The sequence below is a fragment of the Notolepis coatsorum genome (assembly GCF_963971535.1).
Source record: "Notolepis coatsorum genome assembly, chromosome: 2".
Classification (NCBI taxonomy): Eukaryota; Metazoa; Chordata; class Actinopteri; order Aulopiformes; family Paralepididae; genus Notolepis; species Notolepis coatsorum.
Genome location: NC_140166.1, coordinates 198,886,215 through 198,914,168, shown reverse-complemented (window position 1 = coordinate 198,914,168; position 27,954 = coordinate 198,886,215). Strand labels below are relative to the sequence as shown.

Below are 27,954 nucleotides of genomic sequence, written 5' to 3'. Positions count from 1 at the left end.
ACCCACAAGCCTTCTGTATTATACCTGTATTGTGTCTCTGACCTCATGTGTGCTGGTCCTGTGGCGCAGGCCCGGTACAGGAAGGAGCTGACCTCCCAGCCTGCTCTCTGGATCCCCCCGGTGGACAACCTGCTGAAGGACGGCTCGGACGGCTCAGCCCTGGGAGCTCTGCTGCACTTCTACTGCCCACAGCTGCTCCCGCTGGACGGTGAGGGCACCGAGGGCTGGTGTGAGCTATGAGGGGTGGGGGTAGGGTGAGGGTCAGGGTTTTATCTTCATTCCTATCTATTAGGCATGTAGGGGTTATGGTTATGTTTAGTAGGGTTAAGGTTAGGATTAGTTACATAATGCATGTAAGTCTATGTAATGCCATAGTTCACATAAACAAACGTGTGTGTGTGTGTGCGTGTGTGTGTGTGCGAAAGAGAGAGAGATAATGTGCGTGTGAGAGGGAGAGAGAAAAAGTGAGATTGTGTGTGTGTGTGTGTGTGTGTGTGTGTGTGTGTGTGTGTGTGTGTGTGTGTGTGTGTGTGTGTGTGTGTGTGTGTGTGTGTGTGTGTGTGTGTGTGTGTGTGTGTGTGTGTGTGTGTGTGTGTGTGTGTGTGTGTGTGTGTGTGTGTGTGTGTGTGTGTGTGTGTGTGTGTGTGTGTTGGGTTACAGTAGGTGAGAAGTGAGTGATGAAATCCTCTCACACAAAACAGTCAATATAAATCACATCAACTCCTTGATGAAGTGTCGTGACACTCGGTAAACAGGAACAGAGTTATTGTTTAACCAAATCCCACCACCAGCGCCATTGATCAACCAGGCAACACTGTTCCCGCCGTTAGCACATATCAACTCCACCGCTCTTGTGCACTCCTTCGACACGATTGGTCGATCGACATCCAACCATTGCACCTTAAATACAAACCCCTCACAACACGGCACTGATACGTTGCACTCAGTCGAGGTCCAGATTACTGTTATTATCAGGAAACACATCAGTAGACTAGACACGACACCACTGAGGGGATTTGACCCTGTGAGTGTCTGGTGAACGATGCCTCCCTCTGCCCTGCCAGATGTGCACCTGAAGGAGAACATGTCGCTGGCTGACGGCCTGTACAACCTGCAGCTCATCCAGGACTTCTGCAAGGACCACCTGAACAGCTGCTGCCACTTCAGCCTGGAGGACATGCTGTACGCCCCCTCCAGCGTCAAGGTAAGGCTGGCTGTTAACCCTTTTCACTGCCACACTACCAAATCAAAATCAAATCAAATTTATTTATAGGGCCCGACAACACACGTTAATGTCCCCATGGGCCGTACAGGTCTTCTTTAAACAAGTCAAGAAGAAAACATAACAATAAGTCAAGAACAGAACAAGAACACCATAAGGTCCAAACATTTTTAGATGAATGCAAATAAATGAAAGAATGCAACACTCCCAGACATACCCCACGCGAAGGTAAGGAAAAACTCACTAAAACCTAACAATAGGGAAAAAAGCTCCACAGGCAGTGTGGAGGAGAGAAACCTTAGAAGGGCCATTCAAGGGGGGATCTCCCTTCTTAGATGTTGGTGATAGTAGTGTTGCAGACGGACAGTTGGTAAGCATGCACTCATGTGTGTAGTGGAACACAGATGAGTGCATGCAATAGCAACTGAACATTTTGAAAGATTAAAGATAGAGCTAATAGCGATTAACCAAACGGTTAACCCTTTCACTGCGACAATACAGAAGGTATTTCACCTGCCACACGACAAAGTGTTAACCCTTTCACAACCACACTACAGCACTGGGTTAACCCTTTCACTGCCACACTACAGACTGTTAACCGTCTCGAGTGTGGTAGTGAAAGGGTTAAACACGGACAATAGTGTCTTTTTGTGGGGAGGGTTGTTTTGAGGAAATTGGTGTTGTAAATCAAGTTTGATCATTTCATTTTAAGGATTATGTTGTTGTTGTTGTTGTTGTTTCTTTAAGTCAGAAATGTGTACTGTAGAATATTGAATCACCAAATACATTTCTATTGTGAGAGATGTTATTTTGATACTGCACACCGATGATACAGCACTGGATGTATGTATGCAAAGCCACATTTCAGTTAAGTAAAATCTGGTCCTATATATTTTCACAGTTGGCTTTCTGTAATAATGTCTGTCTTGCGACGATACCTGTCCATGCAGGATTTTGAGCGAACGAAGCCTTTACAGACAAGGACAGTGAAATTGACCCTTTAAATCGCGAGACATGTGACTCAGCCGCCAAACTGGGGGGTTCTTCTGTGTTCGTCGATTCATTTACCAAAGTTAGGAGGAGTGCTGGACACTGGATGTAGAACAGTCAGAAGAGCAGCTCGACTAAACGAGAGAAACAGACATCCAGAGACACGTGGAACAGTAGGTGTGTGTGTGTGTGTGTGTGTGTGTGTGTGTGTGTGTGTGTGTACGTGTGTGTGTGTACGTGTGTGTGTGTACGTGTGTGTACGTGTGTGTGTACACGTGTGAGTCATAACATGAGAGTGGTGGAAAATAAATCTGTGTCTAAACGGGGTATTTTAAATGGTCCTTAGTGACCACAGCCTCTCTGGACTGTGTGTCTGCCACTGTGTCCACTCTAATGGAAATCTTTCTTTCTTTAATTTTTCTTTTTCTTTTTTTCTTTCTCTCCCTCTCTGTGTGTCTCTCTCTCCCTCTCTATCTCTCTCCCTCACTGTCTCTTTCTATGCCCCCTCCCCTATGTGTGTATGTGTGTGTGACTCACCCCTTTCCCACCCACTCACCACCTCTCTCTCTCTCTCTCTCTCTCTCTCTCTCTCTCTCTCTCTCTCTCTCTCTCTCTCTCTCTCTCTCTCTCTCTCTTCCAACATGGCCCTGTAGTGAACAGTGTCTGTAGTAGTAGGCTACATTATGTGTGATGCTACTGGAGAAAGTGTTTTCTCTTGTATGGAAACATGTATGTAGCTCATACATGTACATGTTCAACAACAAGTCCTTTGAAAAAGCCACGTGTTGCAATGTAAGCCGATGTATAGTGGAGGATGTTGTTAGCCAGCGTAAAGCCGATATATAGTGGAGGATGTTGTTAGCCAGCGTAAAGACGATGTATAGTGGAGGATGTTGTTAGCCAGCGTAAAGACGATGTATAGTGGAGGATGTTGTTAGCCAGCGTAAAGACGATGTATAGTGGAGGATGTTGTTAGCCAGCGTAAAGCCAATGTATAGTGGAGGATGTTGTTAGCCAGCGTAAAGACGATGCTCATTACGGTTTTCTAAAGGACGATTGTATTTGCATTAGCCTACTTAATATAGGTGTCAAAGAAAGGCACGGGTTCAAAGAAAGGTGTGTGTGTGTGTGTGTGTGTGTGTGTGTGTGTGTGTGTGTGTGTGTGTGTGTGTGTGTGTGTGTGTGTGTGTGTGTGTGTGTGTGTGTGTGTGTGTGTGTGTGTGTGTGTGTGTGTGTGTGTGTGTGTGTGTGTGTGTGTGTGTGTGTGTGTGTGTGTGTGTGTGTGTGTGTGTGCCTGTGTGTGTGCCTGTGTGTGTGTGTGTGTGCCTGTGTGTGTGTGTGCCTGTTTGTGTGGACAGTAGAAGACGTGGTGCTCTGCTCTGGTCTGACTCTCACCAGCTCTGCTGCTCCTCAGGCTGTGTTGCTCTCAGCTTTAAACGGAGTGCAGTTCACTGTTTCAGTGAAAAGATGAACAATAATAAACCGTCTGACAAGACATGGTCCTTCAAGACATCCCACAACATGAGTTAGGGCATCATTTGGAGGGCCCTGAAGGGAAGCTCTGCGAAACTACAAGGCAAAGCAAAGCAGCGTAGCTGATGGCCCTGAACAGGTCATTATCTGTTTGTCAGTGCTTTTCAAACTTTCTCTCTGGTGGCCCACATTTTCAAAGTAGTGCTGATTTTGCAGGTTATTGTGCAGACCAACTTCACTAAGCTGTTTTGAGGCTAATAACCTACTCATCTTCAATATTATATTTAACCTAACTTGCATTGTACACCACATGAACAGCTCTGGCAACATAACTCCAAGTTAAAAATGATTTCCCGAATAATTTTAGGATCTATTTTAATCGTCCGGCGATGATCCACCTTCCCTGTTCAGCCATTTCATTGGTGTTACATCTTAGGTCTATGCAGGGCCTGGGTACATCGTAGGTCTATGCTGGGCCTGGGTACATCGTAGGTCTATGCTGGGCCTGGGTACATCGTAGGTCTATGCAGGGCCTGGGTACATCGTAGGTCTATGCTGGGCCTGGGTACATCGTAGGTCTATGCTGAGCCTGGGTACATCGTAGGTCTATGCTGGGCCTGGGTACATCGTAGGTCTATGCTGAGCCTGGGTACATCGTAGGTCTATGCAGGGCCTGGGTACATCGTAGGTCTATGCTGGGCCTGTGCTGGATCTATTTCTGTATTTTGAAAAATAATTCTGTGTTTTTGTGACATTTATCATGCTGTAATAACAACTCTAAATTCTCACATGGTGCATTCACTTCTATAACCATTTTAACATACTTACTAAACTATAAGGCAGTTTTTTTTCATATTCTAGAGTAGCCAGTGGCGAATATTCCACCCATGTTTAAATTTGTTTTATAATACTTTTTTTGTTTACAAATTCATTTTTAAACATATATATTTTAAAATAGCATTTAATTCTGTTACCTATCTAGGATAAATTGCTCTTCCCCTGGCACAACGGAACCGATCAGATGGCTCCAAACGTGCAAACTCCACCCATCCTGTCAAAAGCACACGAGAGTCTTGTCTGCTTGGTCCTGCCAGTGTTTCACTATAGGCGTTTTCAACTTGACAACGTGAACACTCTCTAAATGGACCCAACGTTTATTTCAATGATATCAGTAGCTTACAGGAAATACATTTGGGGGCGGCTGGGTGGCGCAGCGGACATTGCACTCGTCACCAAAGCAAGAGACACCGGGTTCGAATCCGGCTGTCTGCGTTGCCTCCGGCTTGGGCCGGCCGTCATACGGGTGGGAAGTCGAAGGGTGGTAGTCTGGTCGTTGTGAACAGCGACTCCTACAGGTCGGTTGGGGCGCCTGCACAGGAAAATGGCAGGGGCAGTGTGAGCCTCCTACACGTTACTCCTCCGCAAATGAGAGTCCGCGCTGGCAGGTGAAAAGATGTGACAGGCTGCCTCCACATGTATCGGAGGGGACATGTGATGCAAGGCTTCTATCCTCCCTACAACCGGCCAGTGGGGGGCATATGCGAGCAACAACCAGGACAGGGGAGGGAGAATTGGCACGAGAGGTAAATTGGGATGAGGATAAAAAGAAAAGTTGATAAAAAAAAAGGAAATACATTTGGGTCCAAGCTGTTCCCTAGCAACACAATTCCACGGAAACCATCTGTACTCTGACTGATTACACGAGGGATCCAGTCTCAGTAGGACAGTGTTATTGCCTGAGAGCAGCAGTAGTAGTGCAGCTGAATCCAGGGCTGGGTACATGCAGTAACCTTGACCCAGATTCCTGGGTAGGAGGCAGGCAGGCAGGCAGGCAGGCACACCCTTGCTAGCTCTGAGCTGTCGCCCATCACATTAATGGAACCCTTAGATGAAAATGAGTGACAAAGAGAGGGAAGGTGAATACATGTGTGTTCACACTGTGACACACACCATCTGACATGTGTGTGGGTCTGTGTGAATCCTCACATAGTCCCTGTGGCTTTCCCCTCTAATTGCATGTGAACAGTGTGTCCGCAGCACGCTGGATATGCTTTACGAGACAATGGCCCTCACTCACTCACTCACTCAAGCCTGTTTCTTACCCCGCCCCCCACCGCCGTACTCCAGAGTCCACAGACATTAACCACGGCCCTTCTCCCTAAATGGACACCAAGCTACTGTAGTAAATCACGTCAACCCACTCCCATTTTACTCTCTCTCTCTCTCTCTCTCTCTCTCTCTCTCTCTCTCTTTCTCTCTCTCTCTCTCTCTCTCTCTCTCTCTCTCTCTCTCTCTCTCTCTCTCTCTCTCTCTCTCTCTCTTTCTATTTAATGAATGCACCCCTGATCTAAATTACCATCTGTAAATCCAATGAGAGGAAATGAGACACTCCCCCCCCCCGCCCCTCTTCTTTTAGCCAGGAGATGCTGAGTTTTCCCGTTATTTTCACAAGCTAGCTTCAGTATGGATTATTTTTGAATATGGTAATTAATTGCCCTGTGTGTCCACTTAGCCTAGTGCAGTGTTTGCCTGGTGGTCTCTAGAGGGCCAACCCAGGGCTGTCCCATTAAACTTGGCAATAGATCAAGAGGTTCTCCAGATTGGAGTGAGCCTGTCTGGTCGCTAGACCTAGATCCCATAATCAACCCCCATAGTCAAGTGATTCATTACTGCCCCATGGAAGATGTGTGTGTGTGTGTGTGTGTGTGTGTGTGTGTGTGTGTGTGTGTGTGTGTGTGTGTGTGTGTGTGTGTGTGTGTGTGTGTGTGTGTGTGTGTGTGTGTGTGTGTGTGTGTGTGTGTGTGTGTGTGTGTGTGTGTGTGTGTGTGTGTGTGTGTGTGTGTGTGTGTGTGTGTGTGTGTGTGTGTGTGCATGAATGTGTGTGCGTGCATGCACAAATGCAGGTGTCAAATCTTACTAGTGTGTGTGTGTGGTGTGTGTGCCAGAGTGTGTCTGCGGCTCTGCGCCTGAGCTTGTGCTCTGTCCCAGAGAGAGAGAGAGAGAGAGAAGGGGGGCGGGGCTGTCTGTAGTGGGTCCATGTGATGAGTGGATTAGCCCTCAGCTTTGTTCCAATAACCACCCAATCGGCTTTCTTCTCATCCTGGGAGTGACACCCTCCCGACACTCAAAAAGTCTCCCAGATCTGGCAACGTGGCAGACATGGCAACCTGTGAGGCAATGCCGGTCAATCGGGACAGCAGCGGTGTCATAGTCAGTGGGTGTGACTGTGTGTGTGTGACTGTGTGTGACTGCTGACAGGCTGTATTAAAGGATAACACCTGGCATGTCAGTGGAAGGTGGATAGGCAGACAGATGGGGGTTGGATGGGGATGGAGAAGAGAGGATGCGCTGTTATCAACCACCACCACCACACCGTCTGGGCTGGAGGGACGGCAGGAGGGGCAGCTCTCTCTCTCTCTCTCTCTCTCTCTCTCTCTCTCTCTCTCTCTCTCTCTCTCTCTCTCTCTCTCTCTCTCTCTCTCTCTCACTCTCACTCTCACTCTCACTCTCCTCTCCTGTCCTGTCCATCTCAGACAGAGAAGGAATATGATGCCTACAACTAAACGCAACTAGAGGTAACTGGCTATAGCTGTTGCCTTCTGCCTTCTGAACCTTTTTTTCTTTTTTTTGTCTGTTGTGCTGATGAAGTAGTACTTGTTAACTATGTTAATAAGCACCTTGTTTAATGTTGGGAGAGATAACAGGGAATATACACAAGTCATTGTTGAAGCGGTGAAGACTACGAGGTGAGTGGCTGTGATTAAGTGCTTGGTTTGTGTTTCAAGGTGATAGTCGTAAATCCTGTTTTCTCGGTAGTAGACGAGTGGTTTTTGTCGGGTGGTCCTGCCATGTGCCCACGGCAGTGGTTCTGAACGTGAGGTAGCGAGGGGTCCCGGGGGTCCTGCCATGTGCCCACGGCAGTGGTTCTGAATGTGAGGTAGCGAGGGGTCCCGGGGGTCCTGCCATGTGCCCACGGCAGTGGTTCTGAATGTGAGGTAGCGAGGGGTCCCGGGGGTCCTGCCATGTGCCCACGGCAGTGGTTCTGAACGTGAGGTAGCGAGGGGTCCCGGGGGTCTCCAGAACAATGGGGAATATTTTTTGTTTTTTACAATTATTTTTGACATCGACATGCATTCAATGAGAGAATGTGACTATTCTGTTCATGTCCCACTCTGTTCACCGGTATCTACCCAGCTGCAGTATAGACAGTTATGGAATAACTAAATCTTCTCAGATGGTGGTCCCGGCTTAGACAACATCTTATCAAACAGGGGGGTTCGCGGTCCGACATGTGTCAATTTGGGGATCCTTGAGTTAATGATTGTGTATCAACTTGATAGATTGATTGATCGTCAAGTGATTTTGTTTATAGGTGATTTAGTTGGAAGTCATTTGAAGATTGTGTTTGAAGGTGTACTTGGTTATGTATCTCAGGACTAATGATGAAATGGTTGAAAGACGAAAGACTGAGCGATTTTCTTTGTTAAGGGTTTATTGTAATAAGGGGTAGGACCTGGTAAGCGTTGTGCTTCTTCCTATTCCTTTTCAGAAAATTATAATTTTATTTTACTTATTTTCTTCTTTCACAGCAAATTATCTGTGTATTTTAATTTGATCTTTTCATAATTTTTTGGGATTATTTTACATTGTTTGCAATAAACTACTATTCATTCAGAAAGGCTGATGATCACCACCACTGGTCTACGGTGTGTCAAAACAGACCCATTCTGTCCCAGCTAACAGAATGTTGCTAGCCTTCCCATATGCTTCTATATACAGTCTCACGTCAAGACAGATCTCTCCTGTTCTGCCAGACAGACCTGCTCCAGCAGAGAGTTGTGCAGCTTCTGAATCTATACAGTCTCACGTCAAGACAGATCTCTCCTGTTCTGCCAGACAGACCTGCTCCAGCAGAGAGTTGTGCAGCTTCTGCATAACGACACACTGGGTACATTTTCTCCTCCGTTGTTGAAAGAGAAATGCTGTAGCTGCACCTCGGGGGGAGTCAGTAGGCTCTTGTTTAGCTGCCTCTGCCCCTCCTGCCGTGTGTGTGTGTGTGTGCGTGTGCGCGTGTGCGTGTGTGTGTGTGAAGGAATATTGCTGAAGAGGTTGAATCTGAGTTTTGAGCTGAGCCAGGCAACGTTGTCTTTGTCTGGAGAAGGTGGGTCGAGGGGGGGGGGGGGGCTGTCTTCCTCAAGGTCATGGCCGCCGCACCACGTGTGTGTAATATATTTGACGGTACGAGCATGCGTTGGGAACCGGCCTGTGTGGGTGGGGAAGGCAACAAAAGAAAAGCACCACGCCGCTTCAGCCGCATGGGCACGGTTTCTACAGCGGCTGTACCACTCTCTCTAAAGAAAGACACCAGACAAAGAGAAGGAATGTTCGCTCACTGTTTACCTGTTTAGAGATTCTATTAGATAAATAGGTGAATTATTACATTATAATAAAACACATTTTTGCAAAAGCAAGGACATTCTTTCATTGATTCCTTCATGGTGACCTCCATCAGACATCTCGGTTCTTTCCTTGATTCCTTCATGGTGAACTCCATCAGACATCTCAGTTCTTTCCTTGATTCCTTCATGGTGAACTCCATCAGACATCTCAGTTTTGATGGGGACGTGCTGTTTGGCACGTTCTCTTTCAAGTGTGACGGTTGCTCCCCTTAAGAAAGAGTACAATGTGAAATAGAGTGAGATTGAATCATGTTTTATGACGAGAACAAAGATGTGTGTTCACCTTGCCTTCGCTTTCAGGGAAACAGAGACATCTTGTGGAGGAAGAGGTCCACTGCCTTTGTTTTGACTTTGAATTCACTGACCTAATGCTCCTCACCATCCCTCTGATTACCTCCTAATCTTTACTGTGGATCTTGGCTGTGCTTTTTTTCTCTCTCCCTAGAATAACTACCTGGCCTTCATGGCTGAATTGTTCTGCTGGTTCGAGGTGGTGAAACCATCCTTTGTCAAACCGAGAACCCTAGAGATTGAAGGTACAGCAGGTCGTTTTAAGTTCCTAGTGGCAGGAGCTAATTTCTAATTTTAATGGGAAGTGAACCCAGAGTACAATAATTCAGAGGAAAATACACATGCCCCTATGAGATTGTTCCCGACTTTGATGAGAGTTCTCTTCTGGTTCATGTTCAGAGACGTCGTCCTTGTTGAAGAACATGCCGACAGTCTCCAAAGCCACCAAGAGGAGCTTCATGGAGAGACCCCCAAGCCCTGAACAACCCAGGTACAGTATGCTATCTACTATGCCAGCTCCATCTACAATGTTTCAATTTCAAGATTCAAGAGTTTTATTTGTCACATACATACACGAGACATGCAGTGAAATGTAGGTGGCCGCCTCGATTGTGCAAAAATACAAATAATAGAATAGACATGATAAAAAAGTAATACGAATAAAATACAATGCTAATAAATAAAGGTACTGAGTAATATACACAATAATATACAGTTCGGACTATTGCAAAAAAGTTTCTTTTTGTAGTGTGTATGTGGGGTGTGTGAGAGAGTGTAAATGAGGGTGCGTGTGTTCATGTGTGCTTGTGTGTGGAGAGGTCAGTGTTCTGATGGCCTGGGGGAAGAAGCTGAGTTTTTTTTTAATAATTATTATTTAATTTGAAGCCCTTAACTCCCTATTTTTTTGGGATGTACCGATACCACTTTTTCACTGCCGATACAAGACGACTACACTTTAAATCTGCTGATAAAAATGTTATCACAAAAAAGAAATCAGCTTGATTTCCATATTAACAATATATTTATATTGTCTCTCATATCCTGTGTGTTGGGAAGAGAAGCTTGGGCTCAAATTATTGATTATTATCTCTCTCTTTCTCTTTATCTCACTCCCTCTCTCTCTCTCTCTCTCTCTCTCTCTCCCCCTCTCTCTCTAGTCTGCCCCTCCGACCCCAACCTCGGCACCCAGGTAATTATAGAAATCCTCACTATGAATTTACATATCAGGTTACAGTTCATAGCCTTTGGGGTTGTCTAGTGGATTCAATTGCTCATTGTTGAAATACTTATTTTGTTTACTCTAATGACACAGGTGACATGAAGAGATCCACCTCAATGTCCTTTGTGGATGGTAATATTGGAACCTGGCCCAAAGAGAAAAGGTTAGTGTTGTGCTTTATTTGGCTGGCATTTAAAGATCCCCTCCACTCAAAATGGAACACGCCAACATTTTGGGAAATTAGCTTACCGTCTTCTCCAGAGAGAGACAAGAAGATAGATACCAGTTTCCTCTCTGTGCGTTCAGTAGAAAGCGATCTGGCGGCATGTTAGCCTAGTGTAACAAGTGCCTTAGCTTAGCACAATGAATGGAAGCGGACAGTGCCGGTTAGCCTTCGGGAGAGGTGTTAGTTGGACAATGCCTAGGCTAACTGTCACTGTCCGCTTCTATTCATTGTGCTAAGCTAGGCTAACGTGCAGCCAGATAGCTTTCTACTGAACGCACAGAGAGGAAACTGGTATCTTTCTGGAGAAGACGATAAGGTAATTTCCCAAAATGTTGGTGTGTTCCTTTAACTCCTCGTGGAGGCATGACTTTGACTATACTGATTGTTATTTGTGCAGAACTTTTCACCAGAGCCTTTTTCACATGCTTCTGGTGAGGGAGAGCTCTCTGTACTTCCTTGAAATCTGAGTTGCATGTGTGATGTCACTAATGGGTCAAACCATCATGCTTCAATATGTGGTAACTGGTAACTTGATACCCTTTAAATATCAATGGGTGCTTGTTGCCAATTTGCATAGATCCTTGCATCTCAATGAGGGTAAAGGTGTTTTCAGTAGTTTATTGAATAATTTGTTGGAAAAAACACATTCATACAAATTCAATATAGAAAGTTATGTTTATTACAGTCTTAACTGTAGGTCTGGGGCATCTGGGCTGCAGGGAGGGGCTCTGGGGGAGATGACATGAACCTCGGCACACGTCACGCTCTCCCAGTGAAACTCCTAGCTGTCAGGTGAAAATAAGCAGCTGGTGACTCCACATGTATCAGACCGACAGTAGGGCAGCACAACAACTATTGTATTGCATTGTTTTTGTGAAGACACCAAAGCAACCTCCTGTCTCAGATAATCATTTTTGATTAGGGGGGGTACCCATAAGAATCTACTGGTTAAATGATTGATTGATTGATTGATTGATTGATTGATTGACTCACTGACTGAGTCCTCAGACTTCACTGATTTCACTGACATGGCTAACTGTTGATTTCCTTGTTTGTTTCCTCAGATCGGGACCTTATGGAGTGTCCTTCGACATACCCTTCGACAAAGACTACTCTGCTCCCAGCCCTCTGTCCTCCACCAGGGGCATGACCAGGTCTGCCAGCACCGACGACGGCTCGGGCTTCAAGGTCCACCACCATCTGCCCCGAGGCATGAAGCGCAACCTGTCCTTCCTGCCCATCAACGATGTCGGCATCGAGGAGGAGGGCTGCCCGGACAGCCTGGCAAGCACAGAGCCCGACCGACGCCCTACGGGGCGCACCTATCCCAACGGGCACGGCACCACCACCACTCCCTCCATCGAGGAGGCTCTCGAGATCATCCACAGCAGGCCCCTGGCGGAGGGGATCAACAATGGCTTCTTCCTGCACAGCCAGGACTGTGGGCCCGGTGGCCGCCTGGAGCCGCTGTCGGAGTCGGACTCCAAAGGGCCTCTGAGCACCGCTGACACCATGGAGCTGGACACCGGTATCCACATCCGAACAGAAGACATGCTGGACGAGGACTCCTCGCTGAGGGACTGCTCTGTGAATATGGAGCTGGATATGGACACTCCCAGCCCCTGCCCGAGCGGACACGGCAAATCCCCTTTGGGAGTGAAGATGACCAGCTTCGCAGAGCAGAAGATGAGGAAGCTCACCCCCCCGGCTCCAGACTCAGGAAGGGGCAGCAGCGGGGGTGGGAGCTCCCTCAAGACCACCCCAGAAGGATCCGAGTTGGGCCTCCCCCTGTCAGTCTCCTGGGCACCCACCCCCGAGCACAGCCCCGTCCACCAACAATCCACACCCCTCGCTGCTCAAGCCCCGCTTACGCCTGTGCAGCTCCCACCCAACGATCCTGCTCAGGCCATGGCTACAGAGATGGTAGAGCTCAGGATGCGACTGGAGGAGAAACGGAAAGCCATTGAAGCACAGAAGAAGAAAGTGGAGGCGGCATTCACGCGGCACCGCCAACGGATGGGCCGCTCTGCATTCCTCACCGTGGTCAAGAGGAAGGGGGATGGGGCTGCTAGTGGAACGGAAGAAGAAGGAGAGAGACCAGAGGAGGAGAGGAAGACGGGAAGCCCAAGTCCCATTCTCCGATCTGGGAGGGGCAAAGCGGACACGCCCGACGGGGCGGAGCAAGGCAGCATCGCCTCCCGTTGGCTGAAGTCGCCGGGGCAAGGAGAGGAGGGCGGCCTGAACGCTGGCCAGACGACCGAGGTGGACCTTGCAGAGTACACGCGCTCCATCGAGAAACTCAACCACTCTCTGGCCTTCCTCCAGACTGAGATGCACCGATTGGCCCAGCAGCAGGAAGTGATCATGGCCATGCGGGAGAAGCAGCAGCAGCAGGTGTGGGTCATCCCTGCTTCCACCACGCTCCCTTCCCCACAGAAGCACGCGCGTCCTGGGGTCGGGACTCGATCCTCTGGACCCTCGTCCCCAGCCGATTCCCCCCGTTCCACCCACCGCTCCCCCACCAGCATCAAACGTAAATCCGCCTCCTTCCACTCGCGTTCCCCTCGCACCCCTCGCCCCAGCGAGCTCAAACTCGCCCCTTACAACCGCGTCCTGAACGCCCCGCAGTCTGTGGACAGCATCCCCAGGCTACGCAGGTTCTCCCCCTGCCAGCCCCTACCGAGCGCCTTCGTTTACATGGGGACGAAGCCAGCGACTGCAGAGCCAGACGGGGATAGAAACAGAGAAACGGTTCCTCTCCTCTCCCCAGATATCAGTGCAGGCAACACCCCCTCCACCTCCCCCACTAAAGACTCCAACAAAAGAGACCTAACGGCAACAGAAGACGGAGACCAGTTTTTGTACGACGTTAAGGGTGGACTCTGGGACAGATCGAGTCCAGATCTCAAACCCACGCTGGACTCGTCCGTCTCGGAGTTCCTGTCCCACCGGGTGATGGAGACCTTCACGGTGACGCCCACAGAGAGCCCGCCCCTGGCCAAGAGCAACCTGATCGAGGTGCCCCTGTCATTGCCCATGGAGGACCAGAGCACCATGCTGGAGGAGGCTGGAGAGAAGGGCTCCATGGACGGACTGGATGATGATCAGAAAATGTCCTGCGGGTTCTTCTTCAAGGTATGACATACCGTAGATCATATGACATGCATCATAGATATGACATATGATGACATACATTTATTTATCCTTTATTTATCCAGGAATCAAGGTATGACATCATACATCATAGATGTTCAGAAGACCTTTTTTTCTGATTGTCATATCTGCTTAGGTATGGAAAATCACATGTTAGATAATCCAATTAAACATTCATCATATTGATCATATTGGACTGCATGGTAATGGCAGCGTGATACAGAACATGAAACATATTCAGAAAATCATTTTGTGAGAAATATGACTTAGTATTCACTCTCTATCACAAGTTTACATAAGAAAATTGTGTATCACCACTGATGGTATAAAAAAGAAATCCCACAATATACCTTGATAGGTGATAGATGATGCATAGATAGATGATAAACGTAGATAGATATCAGTATGTTGCCCAGATTCTTCCTTCCTCCTCTATAGGATGAGTGTGATCAACTGATGAGAGGTTCATCATGTCCTCTTCACTGGTTGTAGGCTACTGTGTCTTCTGCAGCTTACACAAGAAAGACTAGCTTGATTACAGTGGTACATGAGCTAAACCATGATGATGCAACAGTCCCAGCCGGCTTGGGCCAGAGGTGGCTGTCTCAGCCAGCCTGGTTTGGCCAGGTTCTATAGACAATGGAGCCACAGCATGGCTAAACCCTGGCTAGGGGAGACGAGGCGTAAGATGGAGGCCGGTTGCATCATTTTCTCCTCTTATTCTTTTCTACAATACCATCAGAACAGTGGGGACTCGAGATGCAATAACAATCAATCTCTCTCTCTAAGTTGAAGTTCTGATCCCTCCAAATGCAGTGTCAGGCAAACCTCCTCCAGCGCCCGAGGACCAAACTCTGCACCGTGGGAGATCGGGCTTTCTGCTCATCCACTCCCAGTCTGTGGAACGCTCTCCCTGACCACCGGAGAGCACCACAGACCGTGGGTGCTTTTGAAAAGGGCCTCAAAACACATATTTAGCTCCACACATTTTATGTTCTTTTACTAGTTTTAGCCCTTCTTATTTTATGTTCTGTACTTTTTTACTAGTTTTAGCCCTTCTTATTTTATGTTCTTACGCTTTTACTAGTTTTAGCCCTTCTTATTTTATGTTCTTTACTATTTTTAGCCCTTCTTATTTTATGTTCTTTACTCTTTTACTAGTTTTACCCCTTCTTATTTTATGTTCTTTACTCTTTTACTGGTTTTAGCCCTTCACATTCCAAGTTCTTTTTACTCCTTACTAGTTTTAGTCTTCCTTATTTTATATTCTTTTTTTTTACTCTCTTGCTAGCTTTTATGTTCTGTTACACTGTAGCGCTTTGAGATTTTTTCCACAATTATAAAGCGCCTCTACAAATCAAATATATTATTATTATTATTATTATTATTATTATTATTATTATTATTATTATTAGTGTCCTAGTTCTGCATCACAAAAGCCATTTCAAAGTCCCCACCGCTGGAGGGCCACGTTTGTTTCTTTTCAATACAGAATCGTTCCTGTTTTTAATATCAGATGACGGATGGCTCTGGAAACAGGCCAGATAGGGACGACGTGATCTTTCCTCGCTCGTGGTAACAGTCTGTGCGCTTTGATCTAGGTCAGAGAACTGGGGCTGTTAATAATTAAAATGCAGCTGTGGAGAAGTGGGGCTGCAGGAGATGCTGAATGGGACTGCAAGGGTGGTTATCGATGAATAGAATAGATCTTTATTGTCATTGTTACAGTTGTCACAACGAGATTTAACATACAGCTCATTATAGTAATATTCCACAATTATTACATTGATAGTAATAATGGCACACAGTCATAAATTCACCAACATGCGCATTTGTTATACATGCAGGGGACGTTCGCATGAGGTCTTCAGTATCTAGAGGGAACGGCGTGTGATTTAGTGGAGATCAGGCTGCCTGGTGTGGTTGTGCGGAAATAACTGAATTATGGGCACATTTTTATTTGTTTTTTGTATTTGAGCTGTACTGAAGGCAGGATTTATTTCATTTTTAGAATGTGCTATATGAGAATGAGATAGCCACTCACCAAAGGGCCATTGTGCAAGTTCCTATCCACGTAAGCCTAATGTGGGAAGAAAAGGAAGATAACTATATTTATACAGTCCCTCGAGAGACCAGGCAAGGTCCACGCATCTACCCTGCTTCACCAGAAAGAGCAGTGGCCTAAAATATCGACAGTATATGTATCCAGGATACTCGTTAGGAATATTTATACTACTGTATATATCACATACAAGGCATATAGCATTCAATACAACCACACTTTTACATTACCGTTCTATATTTATACAGTATACACTTATATATAAATAAGAACAATGAATTATTAAAGGGGTATTGCGCTGACTGCCGCTGCTCTGTTTGTCCCCAGGAGGACGGGAAGGGCGAGGACAACATGGCCCAGAAGAGGGCTGCGCTGCTGGGGAAGAGGATGAGGAGGGAGAGGGAGAACCAGCAGAAGAAGATGGAGCAGGAGGTGGAGCTGGAGCAGAAGAAAGAGGAGGCTCGGTGGGTCTGAGACCTGAGACACACATATATACTGTCCTACCTGCCCCCAGCCCCTTTCCTGAACATAATGTACACTGACTTCAAAGTCCAAATCCAACCATTTAAAGTTCTGGTATATATTTACATTATATTCCCAAAGGGTTTGACAGATGGAAATATGCCTTTTGGAATGTTCTTAACCTACCATAACTCAAAATACATTTCACATTTCCCTTAAGCTTTTTCCAACTATGAAGCGCAGTACGATTTGAGTTTGAGTTGGGAAAATACAATGCAGACTACAGTAGATTGGAAAGAATATGGCCTCCACCACTACAGACCGTAGTCTCAACGCAGCTTAAGCCTCTCTCTCTCCCTCCTTCAGGGTGAAAACGGAGGAGGAGCGCCTCAGGAAGGAGGATGACAAGGCGAGGAGGGAGTTCATCAAGCAGGAGTATCTCCGGAGGAAACAGCTGAAGCTGATGGAGGACATGGGCACCGTTATCAAACCCCGTCCACCTGGCAGCGCTAAGCTCAGGAGGGCTAGGCCCAAATCCATCCACAGAGACAGCATGGACTCCCCCAAAACCCCCATCAGGGCCACCACAGGTAACCATGGAGACAACCCCTCAGTCATGGGTCAGCCGGCATCCCCGTCTGTCGTCGGGTCTGTGCCCGCAGCCAGCGAGCTTTGTGCCACCTCAAAATGTCTTCACTGGCCACCTGAGCATGGATTCCTATAATGCTCTGGTCATGTTAGCTATCCTTTGGATTTTCTCAAATCTTTGTGATTCTTCCTCCTGCAAAAACCTTTCTGGTATTACTACGGCACCTAGCCAAGCTGCTTTAATCTGTATTTCCCTGCCAATTTGGTTAATTTGAGCACCGAATTGTGGTGTTCGTATTGAGTTCACAATAGGCTACAAATATCAATAGGCCTATGTTTTCAGAGGAGACCATTGCAGCCTGTGTTGTAATTCAAAATAGAAAATATTGATGGAGCAATGCAGCGCGTGTATTTCTATGAATGTTTGTGTGTGTATTTGAATATGTTTGAATGCAATATCTACATATTCACCATATACATACCTGATTGTGAATGTGAATATGAACATCATTTGCATATTTGTGTGTTTGTGTGTTGTGTGCAGTGCTTGAAGTGGAACAAAATAAGGGCCAGTACTCTCAGCTGTTGGGAGGGAAAATAAGAAAACATGTTTGGGTGTAATTTGCTGTGTTGTTTGGCACTTTACCTCTTAGTCAGCCTCTCTCTCTCACTCTTTCTCTCTCCTTAATCTCCTTTGCAACTCGTGTTGCAGTGTTGAGCCCTCAATGTCTAAATTATGGTTAAACGCAAGACATAAGATGTCTTCATTTCATTCTGGAGGCAACAGAAAGCAGCAGGCTCATGTTACATCTCCTAACCAGCAAATACACACCTGAGTGAGTCATATTATAAAGCTTACAGATAGGTTGACTCACTCAGTATTTGCAGACAGATCGTCTCTGTAGGTTTTGCAGAACCCATTGGTCATTCCTTTAGCATTTTGAAAGAGCATTGTTAGTCCAAGGCAAGAAAAACACTTTTCTCTCTTCAAACGTCCTAGCATACTGTGTCATAATGAGACAAACTCTAAAACAGCTTTCCGTTCAGTTTAGCTACTACAGTAGGTTAACATTACTAACTTAGACTAGAAGCCGACAGAGAAATGCAGGCGAGCTAGAACAGGAACGGGGGGGTGGAAACTTTTCATCAATGGCCTATGTTCCGAAAGGAATAAAAAGGCCTAAGTAAACTAAGTAGAACAGGAACGGGTGCGTCATGGTGTGAGGGAGTGTCTTCGCCAAAGAGTCAAATGTTCCGGTACCGCGTACCGGTGAGTACTGGCCCACTTCAAGCCCTGGTTGCTTGTTGATCCACATCCTATCACTGAAAGTTGCATTGCTCCATGATGAGGTATAGGCACAAAGTGAGGTGGACAGACTGTGTCTTGTGGTCATTCGTGGTGGCGTAACCGTGTGTTGTCCCGTGCCGTGCCACGTCTCCTTGTTTCACGCCCAGGTTCACGGCAACGTGTCTTTTCAGTCTCCAGCTTGTCCCTGGCCTCGCTCAACCTGGGAGACAGCGACAGCGTTCACTCTGAGAAGAGAGCGCAGAGGTGAGGCGCTTTTTCACACTTCGTTCTTAATGGAGAAAACATGTGATATACTGTAGTGATGGTCTATTTGATATGCATCTTAAAATGTCAGTTCAAATACAAAATCTGGTACTTTTTCCCCCCAAATTTTGGGATGTGGTCCAAATTGCAAACCAATTCAGCTGCTATGGACGTATTTTCTTTTCTTTTATTATTTCTTTTGACAAAAGAAGGCCAAATGCATCAGACTACTGTTTCTAGAGTGAACTAATCCTTTAACATAACTCTTACATGCATTTTCTTGTTTTAGTGTATCAGAATCAGAAAGGTCTTTATTGTCAAGTAGTTTACACATACAAGGAATTTGATTTGGTCGTTTGGTGCGACATTAACGGACAGACCATTAAGGTAGAATAAAATAAATGGTAGAATAAAATAAAATGGAATATAAACTAAATTAAAATAGAAGTACAATAGAATAGAATTATAAAATAGGATAGGCCAGGACTGTACAATTGTGCACGATGTGGTCAAGTATATACACTAATTAGAATAAGAATAAGAATACAGTGGGATGGAATATTTAGCAGGGCTGTGCAATTGAGCAGTAATGTGCAAAAGGTATGAACAAGTATCAAGAGTTTTGAGTGTATATACAAATATATAGTCCAATAACAGATATACAGATGACAGATGATGTTTGTTGACGTGTCTTTTCAACTAACTCCAGCATTTCTCGGTCTAACAAGCCTTCTGTCCTCTTCCCATAATTTCTCCCCCTTTTATCACATCCTCTCCGCTACTGTTTTGCACCTCTCAGAAGTGCTAGCTTAGCCTCTCGCAGTCTCTTCCACCTTTTCAGCTCTCCTAAACGGAGAGGGAGAAGGTTAGTTCTTCCACATGGTCCAGTCTAAGGCACTGACACCACCTCCCCGCTTCACTGAACCCAATCCCTCAAAATGCCCTTTTGGTTTTGATTTAGGATTGTGAAAAGCACTGAAGGAAGTGTGCCTCCCTTTTGTTTTTATGTTCCCTTTGAAAACACTGGTCCTGCGCCGTCTCCACACAATAATAACCCGTTTGTCTTTCCATCTTTCACTGAGCTTCTAGCCCACTGTGCTGTCCTCACTCCTTTAGCCCACTGTGCTGTCCTCACTGCTGACCACTCCTGCTGAGCTTCTAGCCCACTGTGCTGTCCTCACTGCTGACCACTCCTGCTGAGCTTCTAGCCCACTGTGCTGTCCTCACTGCTGATCACTCCCGCTGAGCTTCTAGCCCACTGTGCTGTCCTCACTGATGATCACTCCTGCTGATCTTTTAGCCCACTGTGCTGTCCTCACTGCTGATCTATCCTGCTGAGCTTCTAGCCCACTGTGCTGTCCTCACTGCTGATCTATCCTGCTGAGCTTCTAGCCCACTGTGCTGTCCTCACTGCTGATCACTCCTGTTGAGCTTCTAGCCCACTGTGCTGTCCTCACTGCTGATCACTCCTGTTGAGCTTCTAGCCCACTGTGCTGTCCTCACTGCTGATCACTCCTGCTGCGATTGCACTCTGCTCAACTAACAACACAGCAAGGTTCTCAGCTCTGTTCTGTTCTGTTCTGTTCTGTTCAGCACGAGGGATGCACCGATACCGATTCAGGTATCAGATATCTGTCTGATACCGGGTTTAAAGTATCGATATCAGATAATTTCCCAGATAATAAAATCTGATGCCAGGAAACATGTTTAACATGTGCCAGAAACATGTCTAACATGTGCCAGAAACACGTCTAACATGCCAGAAACACATCTAACATGCCCGTCTAACATGCCAGAAATACGTCTAACATGATGATGCGAGAGATAAAAGCAAAGTGACTTGATTTCCTGCATGTTTGACACACGGAAGCATGTTCAATTTCTCTAATGGAGAAAGATTTATTATATCACAATATGTCCAGTGACCCCAAACGAATGCTTCAACTCTATACTGTTCAGTAAAAGCATTGGATTGGATCTATACTTTAAGTTTTGATCTCAGAATCGGTATCAGCGGTAACAAAGGGGGTATCGGGCCATCCCCATTCAGAACCATCACTGTGCTACACACACACACACACACACACACACACACACACACACACACACACACACACACACACACGCACAATAAAGCATCAGAAACATCTTGGAATCAAATGTCTCTTTTTATTTGCTCGTATGCCTGTGCTGCCTGCTAATTCTGAAATGGCTGCCCCAAATCATGATGATAATACCATACCATATGAATGTTAAATATATAACTTCATTTAAGTGCAGCGCTGTAACAGGCAAAGAGCAAATTTCATTAGCCTACACTGATGAGACGCCTTCAGTTGCTCACCGCGCTCACTTGACAATACTGCACTGCCCTTGCATGCAAGCTTACACTGCGTATGGTATGCAATACTCGCCAAAGTCAAAGCCTATAACCTTGCTGCGGTACATAGTATACGTTTTTCCCCGTGGTAAAATCCCTGCAAAGCTTTAGCCTGTATAGAACATGCTGGAATTGCTGAGTGTGTAAAAAGCGGCGCCCGTGAAGAGAGGTGACCTAACTGTGTGTCTCTGTGTGTGTGTCCATGGCATGTGTCTGTGTCTTTGTCCTCCAGGCCGGACTCTGCGGACGGCTTTCTGTCCCCCAGTCGCTCCAGCAGCAGGAACGAGGAGAAGGATTGGGAGAACGGTTCCACCACCTCCTCTGTCACCTCCAACACTGAATACACCGGTGGGTCACCTCTGTCATCTATACACTGCCCAGTAGGCCTGTCCCCGACTAAGGATTTGTATAGTCGACTTTGATTGGCTTTGAATATATATATATTTAAGCCAAATAATATTGTGACAAAATAAAAATGCACACTAAATAAAAATACACATTTCAAGTGTAACCATACAGCTATACTATTCCATGGGCTAGATTTAATAAGATTTGAGCTGAGTAAAGCTCTTCCCACACCTCCAGGGCGGCAAATGTGGAGAGGCTATTGATTGATTGATTGAAAAGTGTATTAACAGATTGCAGAATGGGTACAGTACAGTACAGCTCAATACATACAATTGTTAAGGGGATGCAGACCAGAGAAAGACTTTCGTCTTGTTTACATCAGGGTCCCCCATTATTTAGCTATGAGCTAAAGCCAGAAACCAGAGAATTAAGATTCAAACTTGTGATGTCATCAAGTGTGGAGCTGCTCCTTTGACAATTAATGGGAGACAGATTTTGTGGACCCACAGAACCTTTGTTTTCTTTTTTATATCCAAATGAGCATATTCTATAGTATTGTTCTCAGTTCTAAAACAGAAAATACCTACCTATGTATGAATATTCTCCCAGGTGTCATCTCTCAAATCTTTCTCAAGTCAATGGTCCTCATGCACCAACGGACTTACGACAAATGTTAAGAGCAAATTTCATCGTAGCTCCACTTACGACCTTTTTGGGCAGATTTTGGCATTCACGAACGCTTCCTTCTTGGGGATTCGCTTGTAGCTAAGAGCAGGATTTACAAGCAAGAGCAGTCGTAAGTCGGACAGACTGGTGTGTGCCATGTTCTTAAGGGCTTTATTTGGGAGGAATCATGGTGATTGCATTCACGTCGATTCTACAGACATCCTCGGAATTAAATAATAAAAATATTAATATGACAATCTTAAAAATTAAGTTTTACGGGGCGCCCAAGTGGCGAAGCATGTAACGCGCTGCGTCGCGAATCGGCCGACCCGGGTTCGATTCCCGGACCCGCCGTCATTTGCCGAATGTCTTCCCCCCGCTCTGTCTCCCGTTTTTCCTCATTCTCTCTCTCTACCGGACTGCCCCGTAGTAAAAACAATAAAAATCTACCAAAAACATAATTACATTTTTATTTTTAAATTACGTTTTACATTTACAGTCATGCTTCAACGAGGCATTTTGATGTCTGAAAATAAATAAAAGCACTACACCAACATTGCAAATGACAGTCAATAAATAAATAAAATAACTAAACCCAATCCCGCGGATATAGCTGTAGTGGAATAGAATGAGGTCCATTGTCTATGGAGCAGCTTCAGACTTCATTATGACTTCTTTATGATGACATCATACATTTGAGTTTTAGCACTCTGGATTTGGGAGAGAGGTGTTCGTTTTCACACATTCTTGGACTGTCTTAGATCATATAATTCTGAAATTGGGCCCTCAGAAGATAACTGTTGCCAAGCTAGAAAGCTTGCATAGAGAGATACTGTTTCACTGTGTTGTTTACATCATTTATCTCCTAGGCTTATATTTATTAGTATTTCTTTTAACATTTGTGTATATGTTTGGATTTGTTGATGCATCATATAAACTCGGTATCATTGAAAATGTGGATCTCCCTCAATTGACTCAATAAAATAAAATAAATACAAACTAATGTTTGGATCACACTGCCTCAAAGATATCTTGAGCTGTTTGACTTTCGAGATTTGTTTAAATTATATTGAGAGTGCAGCTTTGAGACGTCAAAACCAACATGTCACTGTCATTGTACTCCTACTGCCTCCTCTTAGAACGGTCCATCCGCACAAGTGCCACGAGGAATCTTCAAAAGGATCTCCATGAATCATTTATTGACAGTTTAGTCTGGAACGCCCATATAAGCCGAACTCTCCACTCCGACATAGAGTGGTTTCTATGATGACTGTGGTTGTCTGATGGTGATGTTTCCTTTGTGCTCACGCAGGGCCCAAGCTGTACAAGGAGCCCAGTGCCAAATCGAACAAGCACATCATCCAGAATGCCCTGGCCCACTGCTGCTTGGCCGGCAAAGTCAACGAAGGGCAGAAGAACAAGATACTGGAGGTAACGACAAGGCTGCCTTGTTATACCAGTGGTTTAAGTATAAAAATCACGGCAGCACAGGGCGGCTAGGTGGTGTAGTGGGCAAGGCACTCGCCACCAATGTGGAGACGCTGGGTTCGCGTGTTCGAATCCAGCTCTCCACATTGTTTTCAGTTTGGCTGGTCGTCCGTACTAATACAATTGGCAGTATTAGAGGGTGGGAAACTGATGGGTGGGGATCGGGCGTTGTGGACAGCGACTCCTACAGGTCGGTTGGTGCGCCTGCGCAGTAGAATCAGGAAGTGTCGGGGGCAGCGTGAGCCTCCCACGCGTTACTCCTCGCCACTGAGAGATCGAGCTGCGCAGGTGAAAAGATGCAACTGCTGTTACCTCAAGTACCGGAGGGGACTTGTGCTATGTATGACTTAGTCCACATTGCAGCCGGCTTGTGGGAGGCAAGAAACAGCGTTCGTGACGGGAGGGTTGAATTGGATGATACGAAATTGGGATGGGAGAAAATATAGAAAATGGGAGAAAAAGTGGATACAAAAAAAGAAATCACGGCAGCACAGTGTTTTCTTTTACACAGTGATGTATTCAAATCAGTTATGTATCATGGCGGTGTAGTGGTTAACACTATCGCCTCACAGCAAGAAGGTCCTGGGTTTGATTCCCGCTTGGGGACCAGGTTGCCAGGTACCCAGGTGGGGTATCTCCCAAGCCTTTCTCCTGTGTGGAGTTTGCATGTGCTCCCCATGCTTGCAAGGGTTTCCCTTGGATTGGTCCCCGGGTGCGGCCCCCACGCGGCTGCCATTGATGATGGCATTGGTCAGAGAGGACATTTCATTGATGACCCAAAAAAGCAATGCATGTGTGTGTTCCTATGTGTGTGTTCGCTGCATGACTAAGTAGCAATGTGTGCTACGAATAAAGACTTCTTCAAGTCCAGTTTAATTCATCTTTGAATTTTTTATCTTAAAGGGGACATGTCTTGCTATTCCTTTCACTATTTGGGCAACTTTACACAATTCCTGTGAGTCTATGGAACACATAAAGTTTTTTTCAAAAGAATTCATTGTTTTGTATTTCTAATCAAGTACTCTAAAGATTTCAAGCTGTTTTGGGCTGGGCTCCGCCCATAAGCGCTTTGAGTGACAGTCACCCACAATCTGCACTCGCAGACAGAGAGAGATATAGAGAGATTGAGGGGGATACTAATTAATTTCGCCGCAGGGGGTCATAATCCCACGGGACAATGCATTGGTAACTTGTTTCAAATGACAATATATACCCCTGTGAATATTATTGACACAGACCCCATTGATACGAACCCCCATTGCTAGGAAACAATGCTAAACACTGGAAAAGGCCATTTATAAGACACAGGACCTTTAATGACGACGGGTGACTTTTAGATTCTTCATTATAGCATGCATTAAAAACCTTCCTTTCTGATGAACATCTTCTCTCCTGGCTTCACAGGAAATGGAGAAATCCGAGGCCAACAACTTCCTGGTTCTGTTCCGAGACGCCGGGTGCCAGTTCCGCTCGCTCTACACATACTGCCCAGAGTTGGACGAGAGCACCAAGCTGACGGGCGTCGGGCCCAAGAGCATCACGCGCAAGATGATCGACGGCCTCTACAAGTACAACTCGGACAAGAAGCAGTTCAGTCAGATACCGGCCAAGACCATGTCGGCCAGCGTCGACGCCATCACCATCCAGGGTCACCTCTGGCAAACCAAGAAACCAGCCACCCCGAAGAAAGTGGTACCTTCCCAGTCCTAATGGAACTTTTACTGAGACCAACCCTCCCCCTTGCCCCTCAAATGGAACATTCACATTTCAATTTGCACTTCACTGTAAATGACCATGACGATTCCAACACCTGCGATGCTAGTTTAGACTAAATGCATTTCTGTTTTTCTTTTTAATGTTTGTCGTTTAAAAAAATAAATTCATTCCTGTCTTTTTTTCCTCCCCTACATGCTCCAGACTGGACATTACAGGGCTCACGTTATCAAAGATTATGAACAACTGGAATGTATACTACCACTATTTAAAAAAGAAACATGTAAATGGTTTACCACTAATGTGTTTTTAGAGATTGTATGGTTTGAGTCATTTAAATGACAGCATGTGTGTGTGTGTGCGTGTGTGTGTGTTGCTGTTTTGTTGTTTTTTTTGTATATGCCAAAAGTAAAGAAAAAAAAGAAGAGATGGTATGAATGCTAGGATGTTTTACTTGGTACACTGAAGCACTGAATGTTTTCCATTTATCCTGTACAGACGGCTTTTCGTTGGTACAGCTGTTGACATGTGTGGCCTTTACGCTCATCTTGTTTTAGTGTGTACCAGTACAGGTGCAATGAGGTGGTCTACCTTAGATAGGTTTTTGTATTAGAAAGAATGCTTTGTCTCCATTTGTTGTGGGTAAAACAACACACTTAATTTAATTAAGGGATAATTACAGGTATTTTCAACCTAAGCTCTATTTATCTTTGTCATCTGGCGATCAATCAATCAACACCGATCAATTCCGACTGAATTCTCATCAGTTGGACCAAACTATATCCTCAAATGCATGCAAATAATGTAAGAAATGACGTGAGACGAATCTTTTGAGGTTGGTAATATTCTTTGACTGTTGCACGGTTATTCTGTTGGATTGGCCAACTAAAGTGTCACACAGCTCGCTCTTCCATCGTCCAGTTGACCAGATCTTTGGTCAGAATGAATTAGTCTGATGCCAGACGGTAGAAAAAAGGGCCTATAGGTTGAAAATAACCTGAATTAAACTTCATGTGAATGCAAAAGGGCCAAAAAGAGAATGCATACAGCTAGTGTTCGCCACACATTGTGTGTCCTCCATGCTCAACTAAGCCAAGTGATTTCAGCTGTTCAGAACCCTCTTGGAAGATGTATTTTTTTTTTTTTTTTTAGCAATGTTCAACATTATTTCAGGCGACTTTGTGCTGCTGGTTCACAGCAGGATTGTGAACAAATAAAACAAACAGTTCAATCTTTATATTTTCATTTTTATATTCTGCATAGTTCTGTGTATATTGGTTTGTTTGAAAATGAAAATGATGATGATGATAATAATGGCAACCAAGATTTATTTTTTAATTTTTTATCATGACTATTGACCATCAATGGACTGAAAACAGGTTAAACTTTTGGAATTTGGAGAGAATTCTGGAGTTCAGTTAAAATTCAGTTGGTGAACAATAACCACGTACAAGTAACATGCATTCCTCAAAGTGGATCTCAGTTCGTTCACTTCTTGCCATATACAGTATACAGCCTACCACCACATCAACCCGATTCACCATAAGCATTCATTCTTAAAGTTATTAATTCTATATTTTTCACAGTAGTTGAGACCAATTGTGTACTGGCTTGTCATAAGTATAGGTTACATAAAATGTAATGTAATATTATTATCAGGAATTTTTTATAAAAATGTTTGCAAAACAGGAATTGGCACACTACTGTCCAGTGTATGGTAGAGACTTGCCCCCAGCTTTCAACAGCTTCAATATGATGCTCTGTTTGTCACAAAACATAAAAAATAAACACCACCTGCGGGCACAATTGGCTACACATGCTCATGTACACACACACACAGCCTATGGTATGTCTGCAAACATTGGTGCTTTGTTTTCATCTGGGGTATATTTATAGACCAAAAGAGAAGCTGTACATGTCTTTGAAAGTTGTAAACTGTATGACAGAGTGAAGGAAAAGCCTATTTCAATGTTATTCTTTTGTTTTTTAAGGGACTTTACTGTGGGAACTCTGTCCACTGTTTTTGGCTGTTTTAAGGCCACTGTGAATGGTTATTTAAACAGTCATGATGACAATATTGTACAGTGTTATGTGAGCTCATCTGTTCACCTCAATGACATAATTTTGTTTGATCAGACTGTGCTGTCACTCAGTCATATTGCTGAACATGTAGTTTTGTTTCTATGTTTCTCCCTTTTGCATTGAATAAAACGAAGCATGGCCTCAACAGTGTGCATGGTGTTATTCATGATGGTAAAAAAGATACATGTTGAGGGGGTGGTTTTATTAGGAGATCAGATGTGTCGCTGATCTCTTAATAAATACAAAAGGACATTATCATTCCAGCTTCATTGGGCTATAATACTCGACAATCAGAGTCCCTCCCAACCTCTGATGGGCTTTCCCCCTGACTTTGAATCCAGCCATGCACTATGCTGCCTTGAAAACATCTCACTGTGTCCTACTCCTCTCTAAATTGGTTGGTGGGGCTAAACCCTCAACCTGTTTGTTTGACCCTCTTCCAGCAACTCTCATCAAAAAACTCTTCCCAACTCTAGGTCCTGCCCTACTCAATATCTTCAACACCTCTTTGTCTACTGGCGTGGTGCCCTTGGCCTTTAAATCAGCCATCATTAAACCACTACTTAAAAAACCGAACCTC

At 45.2% G+C, this 27,954-nt stretch overlaps 1 protein-coding gene across 1 annotated transcript in view; it reads left to right on the top strand.

The window, feature by feature from the left end:
- Positions 1 to 27,479, top strand: part of camsap2a (calmodulin regulated spectrin-associated protein family, member 2a) — a 102,813-nt gene extending 75,334 nt beyond the window's left edge. Inside the window, 13 exon segments of the mRNA XM_084307969.1 lie at positions 70 to 208; positions 1,065 to 1,204; positions 9,590 to 9,680; positions 9,835 to 9,925; positions 10,593 to 10,624; positions 10,748 to 10,817; positions 11,945 to 14,015; positions 16,423 to 16,559; positions 16,924 to 17,147; positions 18,601 to 18,697; positions 21,310 to 21,425; positions 23,404 to 23,522; positions 24,984 to 27,479. Of these exon segments, the coding sequence (XP_084164095.1) occupies positions 70 to 208; positions 1,065 to 1,204; positions 9,590 to 9,680; positions 9,835 to 9,925; positions 10,593 to 10,624; positions 10,748 to 10,817; positions 11,945 to 14,015; positions 16,423 to 16,559; positions 16,924 to 17,147; positions 18,601 to 18,697; positions 21,310 to 21,425; positions 23,404 to 23,522; positions 24,984 to 25,289 (3,633 nt within the window). The 3' untranslated portion in view covers positions 25,290 to 27,479.
- Positions 27,480 to 27,954: the final 475 nt, after the last annotated feature.